The sequence below is a fragment of the Aquarana catesbeiana genome, linkage group LG02 (assembly GCF_042186555.1).
Source record: "Aquarana catesbeiana isolate 2022-GZ linkage group LG02, ASM4218655v1, whole genome shotgun sequence".
NCBI classification, from domain to species: domain Eukaryota; kingdom Metazoa; phylum Chordata; class Amphibia; order Anura; family Ranidae; genus Aquarana; species Aquarana catesbeiana.
Window position 1 is genome coordinate 399,154,486 of NC_133325.1, and position 15,329 is coordinate 399,169,814.

The following is a 15,329-nucleotide window of genomic DNA, read 5'->3' on the forward strand; positions in this document are numbered from 1 at the left end:
GTGGGGAAATGCACGCTCCTGTGCATCTCTGACACCACCCCTCCGCATTAAATCAGAAAGATTAGCGTTCCTGCTGCCCATTGCTAAACTGGTAGCTAAAATGTTAGAGGACTGTGTTCAGGGGAGGCGAGACTGCAATAAGCTCCCTCTGCCTACATAGCCAAGCAAAATTAGTAGTCATAACCAAGGATGAGCTCAGGCGTGTTCGCAACCTGCACGTGCAGAGCCCGCCAGGAAGTCGGCACTGCACAGCACTAATCACAGGCAGCGATACATTTTCCCGATCCGTTGCTGCAGAAATCGAGAAATGTCTCACTTCTTGCGATTAGCGCTGTGCAGTGCCGACTTCCTTGCGGGCTCTGCACGTGCAGGTTGCGAACGCACCTGAGCTCATCCTTATTCATAACAGTCATGACTGGCAACTGCTTGTGTAACTTATAAGGTTGCACCAAAACTTTGGCGGCCGAAAACTGTGTTTTCGGCATGTTGCCGAAAGAAAAAAAATGGCAATAACTGCGCCGATAATCGCGCATGCGCAGTAGCCGCACCACCAGATGCCGCCTATTGCGGAGTGTCATCTTGGTCAAGGTCCTGTCTTCCCCTCCCTCCTCCTCTCACTGCAGAGCCGCGATCTCTGTGTGTCAAGGAGCGGCAGTAGTACTAGTAACAATGTCCCGCCTTCTGTGATAGATGATCCAATGGCTGGACATTGAATTAGTGTGACGTGATCACAGGAGGCGGGAATTTGTTACTGCAGCCCCGGGCAATTCAAATCCATCTCCATGAGACAAGGAGATCGCCGCTCTGATCCAAATACAGGCGGGCTGCATTCACAGGAACTGGTGAGGCTGAATGATGGGCACAGGCAGGCTGCTGCATCTGATGGGCACTGGCGAGGATGCATGACTGGCACAGGCAGGCTGCTGCATCTGATGGGAACAGGCACTGGTGAGGCTGCATGATGGACACAGGCAGGCTGCTGCATCTGATGGGAACAGGCACTGGTAAGGCTGCATGATGGGCACAGGCAGGCTGCATCTGACTGGTAGGCTTCCTCTGACAGGAACTAGTGAAGCTGCATTGATCTCTTGTATCATGTCTGCAGTCTCTGACCGTCTCCTGTATCATGTCTGCATGTGTGCACCGAATGAAAATTTTGCTAATACTATTAGCAGTGTGTTTAAATTTAGGTAACAGATTGCAGACATGATACAAGAGATGGTTAGAGACTGCAGACTCCATTTTTCTTGAGCTTTTCTTGCACTAAAGGTGCCAATAATGGCCAACAATAAATTCATAGTCATTTAAATTGATGATATGAATTTAAAAAGTCGGATATAATACAATTATATATAAAAATATGAATATTTTTTAAAAACTGTCATTTTCTGTTTTCGGCCTAGTGCATCCTTCATTTTCGCATTGTGTCTAAGCGATATACTTTGCATTTAATGATAGAGCTAGTTCAGCAATACTGCAAGTAAGCAACAGCTAGACTGATCAACACCAGCAGAATGAATCATCAGCTGTGAAGCTCCAAGAGGGAACTAGAAAGCACTAGGAGCGTATGTGCAATATTACACACTCCCTCCTATTTAGTGCTGCATCACCAGGTGCAGCTAGTAAAGGAGGTGGTGTGGTCAAATAAGTAGAATGGTAACCCATCCCTGTATAGTTCATAGGCCAAAATAAACAGGCGCCCCCCCCACGTCACCAACTTACAAATACATAAAGTAAACGGAAAGCCCACAATAACAGAAGAATTTTAACTCCCCGCGTAATATAGTCAGTCCATTACAGATACTTCTGTAGCCAGCACCACATAAGTATCTTCAGTATCCAACTGAGGAGAACTTAAAGTGTAAGTAAACCCACCTGTTGTTTTCAGCCAAGGAAGCTGCCATCTTTGCCTCTGTTTAATCTACAACTGCCATGATGCTGCACATGTGATCAATTAGGACACCAGCCATTGGATGGTTTGACAGTTTGGTTGAGAGCACAACCAATGGGAGTGCTGCATTTCCGGCACATGCCGGAAATTATACTGTTTTATGGCTGGGTTTACTACCGCTTTAATCCAGCAAACTTCCAGAAATTCAGGGCTGTCACAGGGAACACCAGTATAAAACAGGGAAAACGTGCACCTGTCGGTAGACTGGAGAGACTTCCAGGATTCAACTTACTCAGCATGAATTTACCAGTACTCATTGGCTGACTGAAGCACTTTCCACGGTTTAACTTTTGCAGCATAAATCTACCAGCAGCTGTTATTAGTACAAACATCTTCCAAATAAACAGGAAAACAACATGTCCACTCTCCTAAAAACACCAGCAAAAAACTGAGGCATATGGTTGCAGCCAAATGTATCCTGCACCAACTTTTTCTTTTGTTGCCAGTGTCCAATTTCCCGTAGGTGGCAGTATAACTTAATCTAAGAAATCCTGAATTCCTCAACGAATGAGAAAATGAAAATATTACCTGTCTGTGGAAACACTCTTTCATTGATTATACATTCTGCATTCATGTTCCCATAACAAGCCAATGCTACATTTATTTTTTACCAGTTTTTTTTTTTCCTTTTACAGAAAATGTACAAATAACTAATCAAACTACCTTTCAAAATAAGCCTCCTCTTTAATCATCCAGCTTAGCCACGTCAGCATCAATTGCTCCTGTTCTGGGGTGCTGTAAAAAAAAAAAAAAAGGGAACAATTCACTTTATAATTACTTGAACAACTATTTAAGTCATTGGAAAGTTTAACGTTTCATTATGTCACCATAAGAAACTGAAACATTAACAAAAAAATTTGGACACGGAGTGCATGCACAAAGCCACCAATATCTGATGCAATTTAGGTAAGCTCTGCACTTCACAGTACCCAGCAACACAGAGAGAAAGCTGCAGTCCCAAGCCCAATGACTCTTCACAGACCTTGATACGGAGGTCGAGATGGCAATGTATACTCATTTATCTCCCTCTTGAGAATCCCAGACCCAGTTGGACCTGCTGGGAAAAACAGATTGCATGCTACAGTGAGCATTGCAAGAGACATCCAAACAGATCGCAGGAAATAATTTTAGGGCGAACCATGAAATTGGCATTAGAACAACTGATCTTGAGGCCTGCATTGGCAACATTGCTGCAGTGATCAGTGAACAAGACCAGGAGTTAGCATCCCTCAAAGATGAAAATCAGCTTCTTCTGGCCAAAATTGGGGATGCTGAGAATCACTCCAGAACTTTAACATCATGGGTTTTCCCTAACTGTAAGAGCCCTCAATGCAATTACAGGGCCTTGTATGTCTATTCCGTTTGAGCAACTGGAAATTGGGAGGGCCTACAGGGCTCTAGGAGGCAATGAGATGGATCCCCCATTGATATAATTGTAAAACTCCTATACTTCTGCAACAAAGTGGCAAGCCTCCTAAAAGCTCATAAGCCGTCTTTAAACCTGCTGGACTTAGCAAAACAGCCACTGCTCCTCTCATCAGGTGATTTGACTGGTGACTACCCAGTATACCACAGGTGTCCCACACATTGACCTTAGGTTTCTGGGGTTTTTTTCCCTCTTCAGGTTTACATTTTTTAGGCCACCTTGGCCCATGTTCCTTTTCACTTTCCCTTTCCTTTGCTCCACCTGTTCCACAGGGCCAGTGCCCCCCTTTCTCTGGTATATCAATAATTCTTGGAGAATGTGTCCACCCTTCCACAATGGATGGTATTTTTGCTATATCAAGCAGCTCAATTACCCCAATAAACATACTTAGGCATTCAGATAATTTGCTCCTCAAAGGCCAATATAGTTTGCGCACAGGAAACACACTTCTCTATGGCAAAATATCTTTCAGTCCCTTTTACCCACAAGTATCTCTGTCAGTGATACTACCAAATATAGAAGGGTCCTCATCATTTAATATAGAATTCCATGTTTACTATGACCTTAACCACTTAAGCCCCGGACCATTTGGCTGCCTAAAGACCAGAGGACTTTTTACAATTTGGCACTGCGCTGCTTTAACTGGTAATTGCGCGGTCATGCAATGTTGTACCCAAAACGAAATTTACATCCTTTTTTCCCCACAAATAGAGCTTTCTTTTGATGGTATTTGATTGCCTCTGCGATTTTTATTTTTTGCGATATAAATGGAAAAAGACAGAAAATTAAAAAAAAAAAAAATTATATTTTCTACTTTTTTTAAAGGAAAAATCCAATAAACTCAATTTTAGTCATACATTTAGGCCAAAATGTATTCAGCCACATGTCTTTGGTAAAAAAAATGTCAATAATCATATATTTATTGGTTTGCGCAAAAGTTATAGCGTCTACAAACTAGGGTACATTTTCTGGAATTTACACAGCTTTTAGTTTATGACTGCCCATCTCATTTCTTGAGGTGCTAAAATGGTAGGGCAGTACAAACCCCACCCCCCAAATGACCCCATTTTGGAAGGTTGACACCCCAAGGAAATTGCTGAGAGGCATGGTGAGCCCATTGAATATTTAATTTTTTTGTCCCAAGTGATTGAATAATGACAATAAAAAAATATATAATAATAAATAATAAAAAATAAAATAAAAAAAAAAAGTTGTCACTAAATGATTTATTGCTCACACATGCCATGGTACGGGGATACCACATGTGTGGGACTTTTTTGAAGGCCATAAAATGCCAAGATGGCACAACCCCCCCCCCCAAATGACCCCATTTTGGAAAGTAGACACCCCAAGCTATTTGCTGAGAGGCATGTTGAGTCCATGGAATATTTTATATTTTGCCACAAGTTGCGGGAAAATGACAAACTTGTCACTAAATAATATATTGCTCACACATGAATAGTGTAAAAAGTAATTCTGCGCTGCCTAAAGGAAACAAGAGAAGCAGCTAACACAATTGTGATATATGCATAGAAAACAAAGTAAAAAGTGTAGCGCTAATAAATAAGTACATGAAATTGCCACAAAGGGAATAAACCCAATATTCGCAAACACATACATTCACCCCCCAGACGATGTCTAAAGTGACGAAACGCGTCGGGTAGGACTCCATTGCCGCCATTTTACTTAGTAAAAGCGCTGTTTTACCTACTCAAATGTGAGTGTTTTCTAACTTAATAAATTTTATTTGTAATTTACGGAATTACGCTATGTGCCCCTTTTTGTTCTTCCTCCTCTAAATCCATCTGCTATCTACGTATACCAGGTCTCTTTACGAGACACACCAGTCCACGGACGGCTGTGGGTTTTCGTTACAGTTTCCAGAGGATTCCATGCCTTCAGTGGCTGCTCCATTACACAAGCCTGTTTGACCCATTGAACGTATGTTCTTTTGGGTTCAAAGCAGTCTAGAGGCTAATTAGCCGCTAGGATTGCTTTTACATGAAAGCCGACCACTGGCTGAAAAGAAGGATACCAAGATGATACCTAAACCCGCAGGCATCATAACCACTCAAAGTCCAGCAACATACCAGTACGTTGCTGGTCCTTGTTGGGCATATATATATTGTAAGTTTTTTTTCATGCAGCCTGTGGGCTGCATGAAAAAAAGAGCGCTGGAGTCACGGCTTTATGTATCGTGGGAGAAAATGCTGTTGCTGTCAAGATAAATAAATCCGCACTGCAGCTGAATGGCGTACCTGCTAAGCAAATGATGGTTAACAATAAAACAAACAAAACAGTATAACATACCATACCTGCAAAGCAAATACAATAAAACATAGTAAAAATAAAACAGATAGAACGATAGATATAGAACAATAGAGAGCGGACAGTAGAGAGAGAGAGAGCGAGAGCGAAAAAATACAACTATTTTTGGCTTTTTTTTTTTTTACTTTTATAAAAACTGTAAAAAAAACTAAACGTTGCAGATTAGGGTCTCTCAAAATGTGATGGCCATCACATCTTTCGAGACCCCGAGACCCTGTGTACGTGTGCCTATGACTGTGTGGTGCTGTACCCTACGCTAATACTCAACTAGTGAGCGTTCGAAACAGTCACCAATGCAAAGACCAGGTTGGTCAGGACAGGAGGGACAATAAAAGCGGGTGTCACACCTAAATCCACGCTTTCTACAGACACGACATTGTCTTTGGGCGTTTCTTTGGGTAGGGGTACCAGAGAGGACATGCGGAAAATGCCTCTCATGCAGCCGGCTTACTGCATTTGCGTTGGGAAGTTGGGCCACAGCATCATCTTGAAACAGAAGGGCCCTGATGATCTCTTCCTGGAATTTAAGGAAGGATCCAGTCTGTCCTGAAGCTCTGTATAGCACATGAGCGTTCAGCAAAGCCAATTGAAATAAATAGACAGACACTTTTTTGTACCAGCATCTGGCCTTACAGGCAATTAGGTACGGCGCCAACAAATGGTCGTTTAGGTCCACTCCTCCCATATTAGGGTTATATTCGTGTACACAGAGGGGTTTCTCCACAACACCAGTCGCCGTAGGAATTTGGACCGTCGTGTCTGCGTGAAGGGAGGACAGAACGAAAACATTCTTATTATCCCTCCACTTCACAACGAGCAAATTATTACATCTCATGCAAGCTCTCTCCCCCAGCCTAACACGGGAATCTACAAGCCACTGGGGAAAGCCCCGACGATTAGATCACACGGTGCCACATGCGTCAATTTGATGATCAAACAAGTGACTAAAAAGTGGCTCTACGCAACTATCTCTTCCCTCGTAAACCATAAAACTATATGTATAGCCTGTGGCCCCGTCACAGAGCTTATACATCTTGACCCCATATCTGGCACGCTTGCTGGGAAGATACTGTTTGAATGACAAGCATCCAGAAAACGTAATCAGGGACTCATCAACGCAGACAACTTGATGGGGAGTAAACAAGTCTGCAAAAACGATGGTTGAAGTGGTTTACGAGGGGCCGAATTTTGTAGAGCCGATCAAATTCAGGGTCACCTCGAGGACGACAGAGTTCATTATCGATGAAATGCATGAACCGCAAGATCTGCTCGTATGGTGTCCTGGTCATGGAGGCAGAGAACAAGGGCATATGATGAATTGGGTCAGTGTACCAATATGACCGCAACTCACTCTTTTTAGTTATGCCCATGAGGAGGGATAGGCCCAGGAAGGTCTTAACTTCGGGGACTGTAATTGGTCTCCAATCTCTGGCAAGGGTCAGCTGGGGATTAGCGGCGATGAATTGACCAGCTTATAAATTGCTTTGGTCCACAATAGATCTATAGAGATCTTCGGTGAAAAACAGCAAATAAAAATCAAGTGACGTAAAATCAACTGTTTCCACCTGAATTCGGGGTTGGCCAGTGAATGGGGGAAGTACGGGTGCTGCAGAAGTGGTGGGTTCCCAGTTAGGATTGGCGAATGCAGCAGGAAGGGCACTATGGGCTCGACGGGCCTGTCTGTCTTCTTCTTGGTGGCAGCGAGACACTACTCGTGCTTGCCACCTCGCCAGCTTGAACTGCACTTATGGGACTCGCCATGTCACCAAGTGTTACTGCAGTGCTGGATGTATGACCAGGATGTCCTAGACCGCTGATGCTTGCCAGTTCACCAGAAGGAATAGCAGCGCTAGTACTGGCTCTCTGCTCCATACGAGGGACCTGCAGTTCTTGCACCTCAACGACAGCAGAAGATCGGGGTCTGGTACGCCGAGCTTGGCAGGGACCACAACTCCGTTGTCAGAACTATCTGTCAGGGTGCCGCTGCTGTTTACAGGTTCGTATTCTGAGCCTGAATCTGACAGATGAGCGACTTCCTCTTCACTATCTGTCATGCTCAGAAACGTGTAGGCCTCTTCACTACTGTACCTTCGATTTGAGATTTTGGTCTCTAAATTTACTGGTACAGTAGTAAGACTCACAGTTAAAAAAGCTCCTGTTAGCGACTGATTCAAATGCTACCAAAAAAAACGGTTAGTGTTCGCAGGGATCAGGCCTGATTCTGCGAGCGCTGCAGTTATGTGTGTTGTGTTTTGTAAGTGACAGTGATTGATTGATACTGCACTTGGGTGGGCTGTGCGGAGGGGCTAAACGCAGGTGCTAGCAGGTATCTGGGCTGATCCCGCTAACACTGCGTTTTTGGGAACCCTAAACTGTTGGGGACACTAATATAGATCTGATCAGATCAGATATCGATCCGTTCAGACACTATACTACTAAGGGAGGTGTATGGTGCGTGCGTGGGTGTTAGCGGTACTGGCAATAATCTGACACTGCCTGGGGTGACGCAGACCCTATCTGACGCTAAAACCAAACTTTGATCACCCGCCGGGTGATCAGGGGGTTTAACCTTTATTGGATAAAATATGGCGGGTGCCCTGACGCTATAAAAAAAAAAATCTAGCTAAACTGCGTCACCCGTGACACTTATACTGTGATCACAGGTGACAGGGGGTAATCAAGTGGTTAAACCTTTATTGGGGGGGGTTGGTCCCTAGACCTATCTGGGCCTAATACTAATTACCCCATCACTGATTAGTGTCACTAATGACACTAGTACATCGATCAAAAAAAATCTGAACGCTGCACTGGGTGACACAGTGACAGGTGGTGAACGGGTTAACTGGGGGGGTGATCGGGGGGTCAATTGTGTGCCTACGTGACCTGGTGTCAGTGTAGTGTTGGTGCAACTCACTGTTTGATGCTCTCTCCTCTCGGTCTGGAACGAAAAGACCGACACGAGGAGAGATGACATCACTTCCCCGTCAGTGTTTACATTTACACAGACAGGGGAAGGATATCATTTGTCAGGAGTAATCACCAGGACCAGGCCAGATTTCATCAGCCTGGGCCTGGGGATTGACCAGTTCCTGATCGAAGCCGATCATCGCGGCCGGCGTAACAACGGTGATTCGCCTGCCTGTGCCATTCTGCTGCAGTACAACTGCGGCGGATGGTCGGCAAGCGGTTAAGGTGGTATTAAACCCAAAAGCAAACATTTATAAAGTTCCAGTTTACCAATTCTTAGATGTGATGACTGCATTACAAAATGAAAGCTCTTTACCGCCCATAAAAGGCAGGCACAGACAGAAAGTTTTGTATACTTGATGGCTGCATTAGTTTTATTTTTTTGGCTCTCTTAACCACTTTCAGCCCAGGCCTATTCTGGCACTCCTCTCCTGCATGTAAAAATCCACATTCTTTTGCTAGAAAATTACTCAGAACCCGAAAACATAATATATATTTTTGTAGCAGAGACCCTAGGGAATAAAATGGCGGTCGTTGCAATTTTTTGTGTCACATAGTATTTGCACAGCAATTTTTAAAACGTGATTTTTTTTTGGGGGGGGGGGGGGGGGTTGACAAAACACTTTCACGGATTCCAAAAAAAAAAAACAAAAAAAAAACCACCACACACACACACAAACACTAAAAAGTTAGCCCAATTTTTTTGTATAATGTAAAAGATGTTAGGCCGTGTAAATAGATACCCAACATGTCTCACACACTCGTGGAATGGCGCCAAACTTTGGTACTTAAAAATCTCCAAAGGTTACGCTGTGAAAATGTTTACAGTTTACTAGTTTAGAGTTACTAAGGAGGTCTTGCGCTAGAATTATTGCTATATCCCTAACATTGGCGGCAATACCTCATGTGTGGTTTGAACGCGCTTACATTTTTTTTATTGTTTATTTTATTTTTACACTTAATTTTTTTCACTTGTTTTCCTATTAGAAGGAATGTAAACATCCCTTGTAATAAGGATAGGGGGTGACAGGTCCTCTATGAGAGATCTGGGGAGTCTAGAAGTCCTGGAAAGCCCAAGATAAAAAAAAAAAAAAAAAAACAAAGCAAAACAAATTAAAATCGATCTCAGACTTTCCAGCAAAAATAACAGCAGCTTTTACATCGGTCACGCCGGAAGTGACGTCAGTTCTGGCCTCCAAGGGTCACAGAGATGGCCGGGTCCGCGGTCAGCTCTATGGTAAACCGTCAGAGGATTCATTCTCTGGCTCGCCAATCGTAACTGGAAGAAGCACTGGAGAGTGGCGGAAGGGGGGCGTCCCCTCCCGCTGCCTGTAAAAGCAATCAAGTGGCTTTTACTTTATAGGGAATAGCCTGCTGAAAAAAGATATCTGAATGATGCCTGCAGCTGCAGGCATCATTCAGATATCGCCACTCAAAGTCCAGGACCCCATATGATATCCTTGGGTGGGAAGTGGTTGATTTTCATCTGGTGATCCCACCAGCAAGTCTGTTTTTCAACAGGACAAGCTGTCCTGCAGATGTAGCAGTTTAGAGTGTTGAGATAAACCATTTACCACTGACAGGGGTACTTACAAAAGGTCAACTTTTATTCATGTAAACCCTTTAACCCGAATTAAAAAAACTGCTGCTGTAACTGCATGTATAACTGCAGTGTAAGCTGGAGTTTGGCTTCAATTTGTTAGTGTATTTAAATCTGCTAGTACATCTAATACCCCCCTCCCCCCAGACCGACAATGCTGTTGTTCAAAGGTTCCCCCATGTGCTCCTTCATCCAGAGTGGAGGCACACTAACTCAGGTGGTGTGTTACTGGCCAGACAAACTATTTTCATTACTGATGCAGCTGTACATATACACATCCCATTGTGTAAGTACGGCTGCAAGATGGGGAGTGCCTCAGCCAGTTATGATTATCTTTATGCAGTGACAGCTTCCTGGCAGGAACGATAGGTTCAAACTACGATCTGAATATGCCTGAATTCATCTCCAGTTACAAAATGTTGTAAAGATGATCTACCTTTCCACTTACCTGGTCTAATCTGAACCATCTATTTAACACTACTCAGCCATTCTTATGTGTCCTTACCCACTATTGGCATGAATGGGAACTAGACCCAAGCTTTTCACTAGCAGAGGAAGGCTGCATGCAAATTTGGTTCATCACGAAGGCCTGCTCTCAAAATGGTGGTTGAAACAAACTATGAAATACTCAGCTGATGGTATCTCATTTCAAGCTGACTAGCAAGTTTTGTGTCAACTACCCCTGTTTTTGGGTTTGTACTGGGAATGGTATATTTCTGTACATTTGAAGGACATGCCCTGTGGTGTAAAGATTCTGGGACAAAGTATACTGTATCATTTGCACCCTTATCGTTTGCAAAGAACCCTATGAAACTTTATTGAATCACAAACTTGAGCACAATGACATATAGACTTTTATTTGTAATCATCTGTTCACAGCCGCAAAGCAAATGGTTGCAAAGGCAATGACCCAAACTCTAAAAATCTCCAAAGCCAGACTACTTAAACTATGGACACTAAAATCTTGACAGCCAAATGCAAGGAAAAAATGGCTTCACACAAGAATTTATGAGAACCCTGGCACTTGCACTATCCCCAGACATTTGACCGACACTTACTAATGCTCTAAACTGACTCAAGCACCATTTCAGTTGCCCTGATAGGGCCTTCTTTGGGCCTTCTTTGTTCCTTAAGGATGAGCTCCGACGTGTTCGCATGCTGCACGTGCCGAACCCGCCAGGAAGTCAGCAATGCGCTGCGCTAATCACAGGCAGTGAGACATTTCCCGAATGCCGCCTGTTTACTTAGAGCGCCGGGAACATCACAGCTTTCATTTCAATAGCTGTGTGTTCCCCGCCATGCGCCGTCCCATACAGCCCCTCCCCCTTGTCCAGGCACTTTGATAGACAGATCACCCGTCCAATCCTGGGCCCAGACAGGGGGGAGGGGCTGTATATGACGTCATGCATGGCGGGGAACACACAGCTATTGAAATGAAAGCTAGGGGTGCGCATCTTCACTGGTCTCACGATTCAAATATCTGGTAAACGATTCGAATCCGCGATGCATCACGATTACCGACGAGCTCCCACTTCCACTTGGGCCGCCTAGGTGGCCCTTCCACCCTGCAATCTTCTGGTACACATCACAGTTCCCAAAAGATTGCCCGGCTATGCAGGACAGCGCAGTGACACATGCGCACCCGGCTGTGAAGCTGCAAGCTGTCACAGCCGGAGGCCCACAGTAGTATTGCCAGCGCCGTGGACAGGCAGGGGAGAGAATGGAGGGTTTGGGTGGCCACGTCGCTGGATTGTGGGACAGGTGAGTGTCTTTTTATTAAAAGTCAGAAGATATACTTTTTGTAGCTGCTGACTTTTAATAAACAAAAAATTGACTGGAACTCCGCTTTGAATTAAAAATAACCTCACTCCCTTAAAAAGTGCACTAATCCGCTGCGCTACAGGGTACAGGCATTCACACACGCTGCTGCTGGGAGGTCAGGAGGGATTACAATCCACAGCTGACAAACAGCTCTGTGAAGTTCTCTGTACTGTCTCTGTGCTGACCAGTGGCAGCTGGTGCTCAAACAAACTGAAAAATACTGAACCTCCCCCAAACGAAGCCACCTGTGCCCGTCAAACGCAGCCACCTGTGCCCGTCAAACGCAGCCACCTGTGCCCGTCAAACGCAGCCACCTGTGCCCGTCAAATGCAGCCACCTGTGCCCGACTGCCCGTCAAACGCAGCCACCTGTGCCCGTCAAACGCAGCCACCTGTGCCCGACTGCCCGTCAAACGCAGCCACTTGTGCCCGTCAAACGCAGCCACCTGTGCCCGACTGCCCATCAAACGCAGCCACCTGTGCCCGTCAAACGCAGCCACCTGTGCCCGTCAAACGCAGCCACCTGTGCCCGTCAAACGCAGCCACCTGTGCCCGTCAAACGCAGCCACCTGTGCCCGTCAAATGCAGCCACCTGTGCCTGACTGCCCATCAAACGCAGCCACCTGTGCCCATCAAACTGCCCGTCATCACTTCACTAACCCCCCCACAATGCACGGGCCACCACTGGTGCTGACAGTTCCTTGGCATTCCTGTTTGCACCTTCCAGCACACTAGGAGTTAACAGTGGAATGTGCAAAGGGAAGCCCAGGGACCTGTCAGCACGGAGCGTGAGGTGTAAGTAGAGTACAAACACATTTGTACTCTACTTACTGTTTAAATTACTTTCTTTTAATAAATGCCCTGCCCCGCTGTATGTGCTTCTTAAAAAAATATGTCACTTCATACCGAATTTCACAGTAGTACAATACATCCCCCTCATGTGACTCCCGTCCCGTCCCGCCTCTCTCCGCTCTCCTCTTACGTCTCCCGAGTGCTAACGTCAGTGGGGAATTCTCAGCCCCGCCCACCTCTCTTCTGATATGATAGCTATAGTCAGCGGGCGGGAATGAGAATGAGAGCGGAGAGAGGCGGGACGGTATGAAGTGACATATTTTTTTTTAAAAGCACATACAGCGGGGCACATCATTCATTGTAACACGGCATTTATTAAAAGAAAGTAATTTTAAAAATATGCTCCGAGCGCTTTCCTGGGAGGGGCGGGGCAAGTCGGGATGACGTCACCCGCAATCGATTTTCCGGTCCTTATGCATCGATGCTGCATCGGGGACACCCGAATCGCGATGCAACGATTAATTTCAGCACCCCTAATGAAAGCTGTGATGTTCCTGGCGCTCTAATCAAACAGGCGACGGCGGCTCTCCTCTGCATTATATGACACCCCCATAATGGGCGGCACTGGGGGCGGAGCCCCGCCCAGGCCCCACCCCATCTTCGGCTCCATTATTGCCCATTTCTCTCTTTCCGCAAGTTGCCGAAAAAGGCCATTTTCGGCCGATATGTTTCGGTTGCTGAAATTTCGGAGCATCCCTAGTTTGTATACAAGAGTCTATCAACTAAACTGCATGACATTTGGCTCATCTATGTACTCTAGAGGCAACCAGATCCTTCCATTCCTTAAACAGCTATACATTTCTAATGTAGCTGTGAATCAGTATGGTTTTTATGAAGTGACAGTTCAATTTCAGACACTAACTGTTTTCTTGAAACAGCTTTGTTGTACAGAGCTGAATAACTAAAGCTTACATTACACAGTAAGCTGAATGAGTCAGAGGAGCAATTTCTCAACCTCCCTTCTTCTGCTCTGTATGGATCGCTAAAGACATTTTTAATTAGAGAAAGAGTTTAAAAAGTAAACGCTACTATGGTCATGGGGGCAACCTGTCTTCAAAGTTAATTTGTGAAATGTAGACTTTATATAAATAAAACAGGTAAATTGTAAAGCAAAAAAAACGTAAGGTAGAAAACGGACACAAAACCATTATAGTTTCACTTTAAATTAAGTTACATACAGCTCACCTGACCAATGTGGAAAATGCCAGCAACATACAGAAAGAAAGGGAGACAAAGCGAACCCCACCAGGAGTTGCAGGTGGCCGACTAGTCATGAGCTGAAGTACTTGTTCAGCCTCTTCATCTGTTGGCCTGTATGTATAATACAAATGCAATACACAAGTTTCAAATTACCACTAACATGTCTGAGCATGGTTAAAGTAGAACACAAGGCAAAGATTTTTTTATTTCTTTTCCTCAAAATCTACTGAATAAATCACGTGAGATGTATACACCACTTTTAGGATTGCTGTCCTTTCTTTACTATTTACAATTTCATTCATGCCAGCAAGTATAGCTTTCGCTGCAGCTTTAGTAAATTAAATAACATAATGGATAAAGCTATAAAGTCTAAAATTGTATGTTAGAGCATATATGGATATTATTAGTTACAGTCAACATCCATGTATGCAGCATGGCTGTCCCTCAGTTTCCTTCACATAAACACAGAGTTGGGTAATAAAATACAGATTAGTACTAAACTATAACAAAACCAATTAAAGGAAAGGAAGAGAAAGGAATTGTCTACGCACTTAAGGCCAGCAATTCCCATCAATGCACAGTAGAGTCGAAGCAGGGAACTGGCTTTCACCACATGCTCTTCTTTGAGTCCACAGTACAGAGAAGCTGCACGCTCAGGATCTCCCTCCTGTGGCATCTGTGTGTGTTTCACAGCTGGGAGAATACTTTTCAACTCAGAGAGGAGCTGTTTTCTCATTTGCCAAAGCACCGAGCTGCTATTTTCTCTTCTTCTCTGAAAATAGGAAGGGAAAGTACATTCAATCTTGCCATTCTGCAAACATATATTATAAACAGTTGTAAAATCTGCTTTTGTGTACAAACTGTGCAGTTTGAGGATCTATCGGAGTGAATATGCAGTAAATTGCACAGACTAAGCAATTCTACTACATAGCAGTTAGCAAACCTAAAATTTACTTTTAAAGAGTTATAGATTCTATAATAAGGTTGTAACGCGTGTACAATTAGGGCTAATCTATTTAGTAGTAGCAGCTGCTGGCTGCCTGTGTTTACCTAAAAAAACTGAAAGGAACCATTTTCTTGTGATTGCTAATTTTTCAGCCTATTTTCGTTTTTCCCTGCCAAAGAAAGAACATCTTTTCCATTACAACTGATAAATAATCAATTACTTAAGAGCAGTAGATCTTA

At 44.3% G+C, this 15,329-nt stretch overlaps 1 protein-coding gene across 1 annotated transcript in view; it reads right to left on the reverse strand.

Moving 5' to 3' along the window:
- The window catches only part of INTS2 (integrator complex subunit 2), a 123,668-nt gene that overhangs the window by 73,578 nt on the left and 34,761 nt on the right, over positions 1-15,329 (reverse strand). Inside the window, exons 8-10 of the mRNA XM_073615256.1 lie at positions 14,696-14,916; positions 14,130-14,255; positions 2,615-2,686 (exon numbers count right to left, since the gene is read on the reverse strand). Coding sequence (XP_073471357.1) covers positions 2,615-2,686; positions 14,130-14,255; positions 14,696-14,916 — 419 coding nt within the window. The remainder of the gene's footprint in view (positions 1-2,614; positions 2,687-14,129; positions 14,256-14,695; positions 14,917-15,329) is intronic.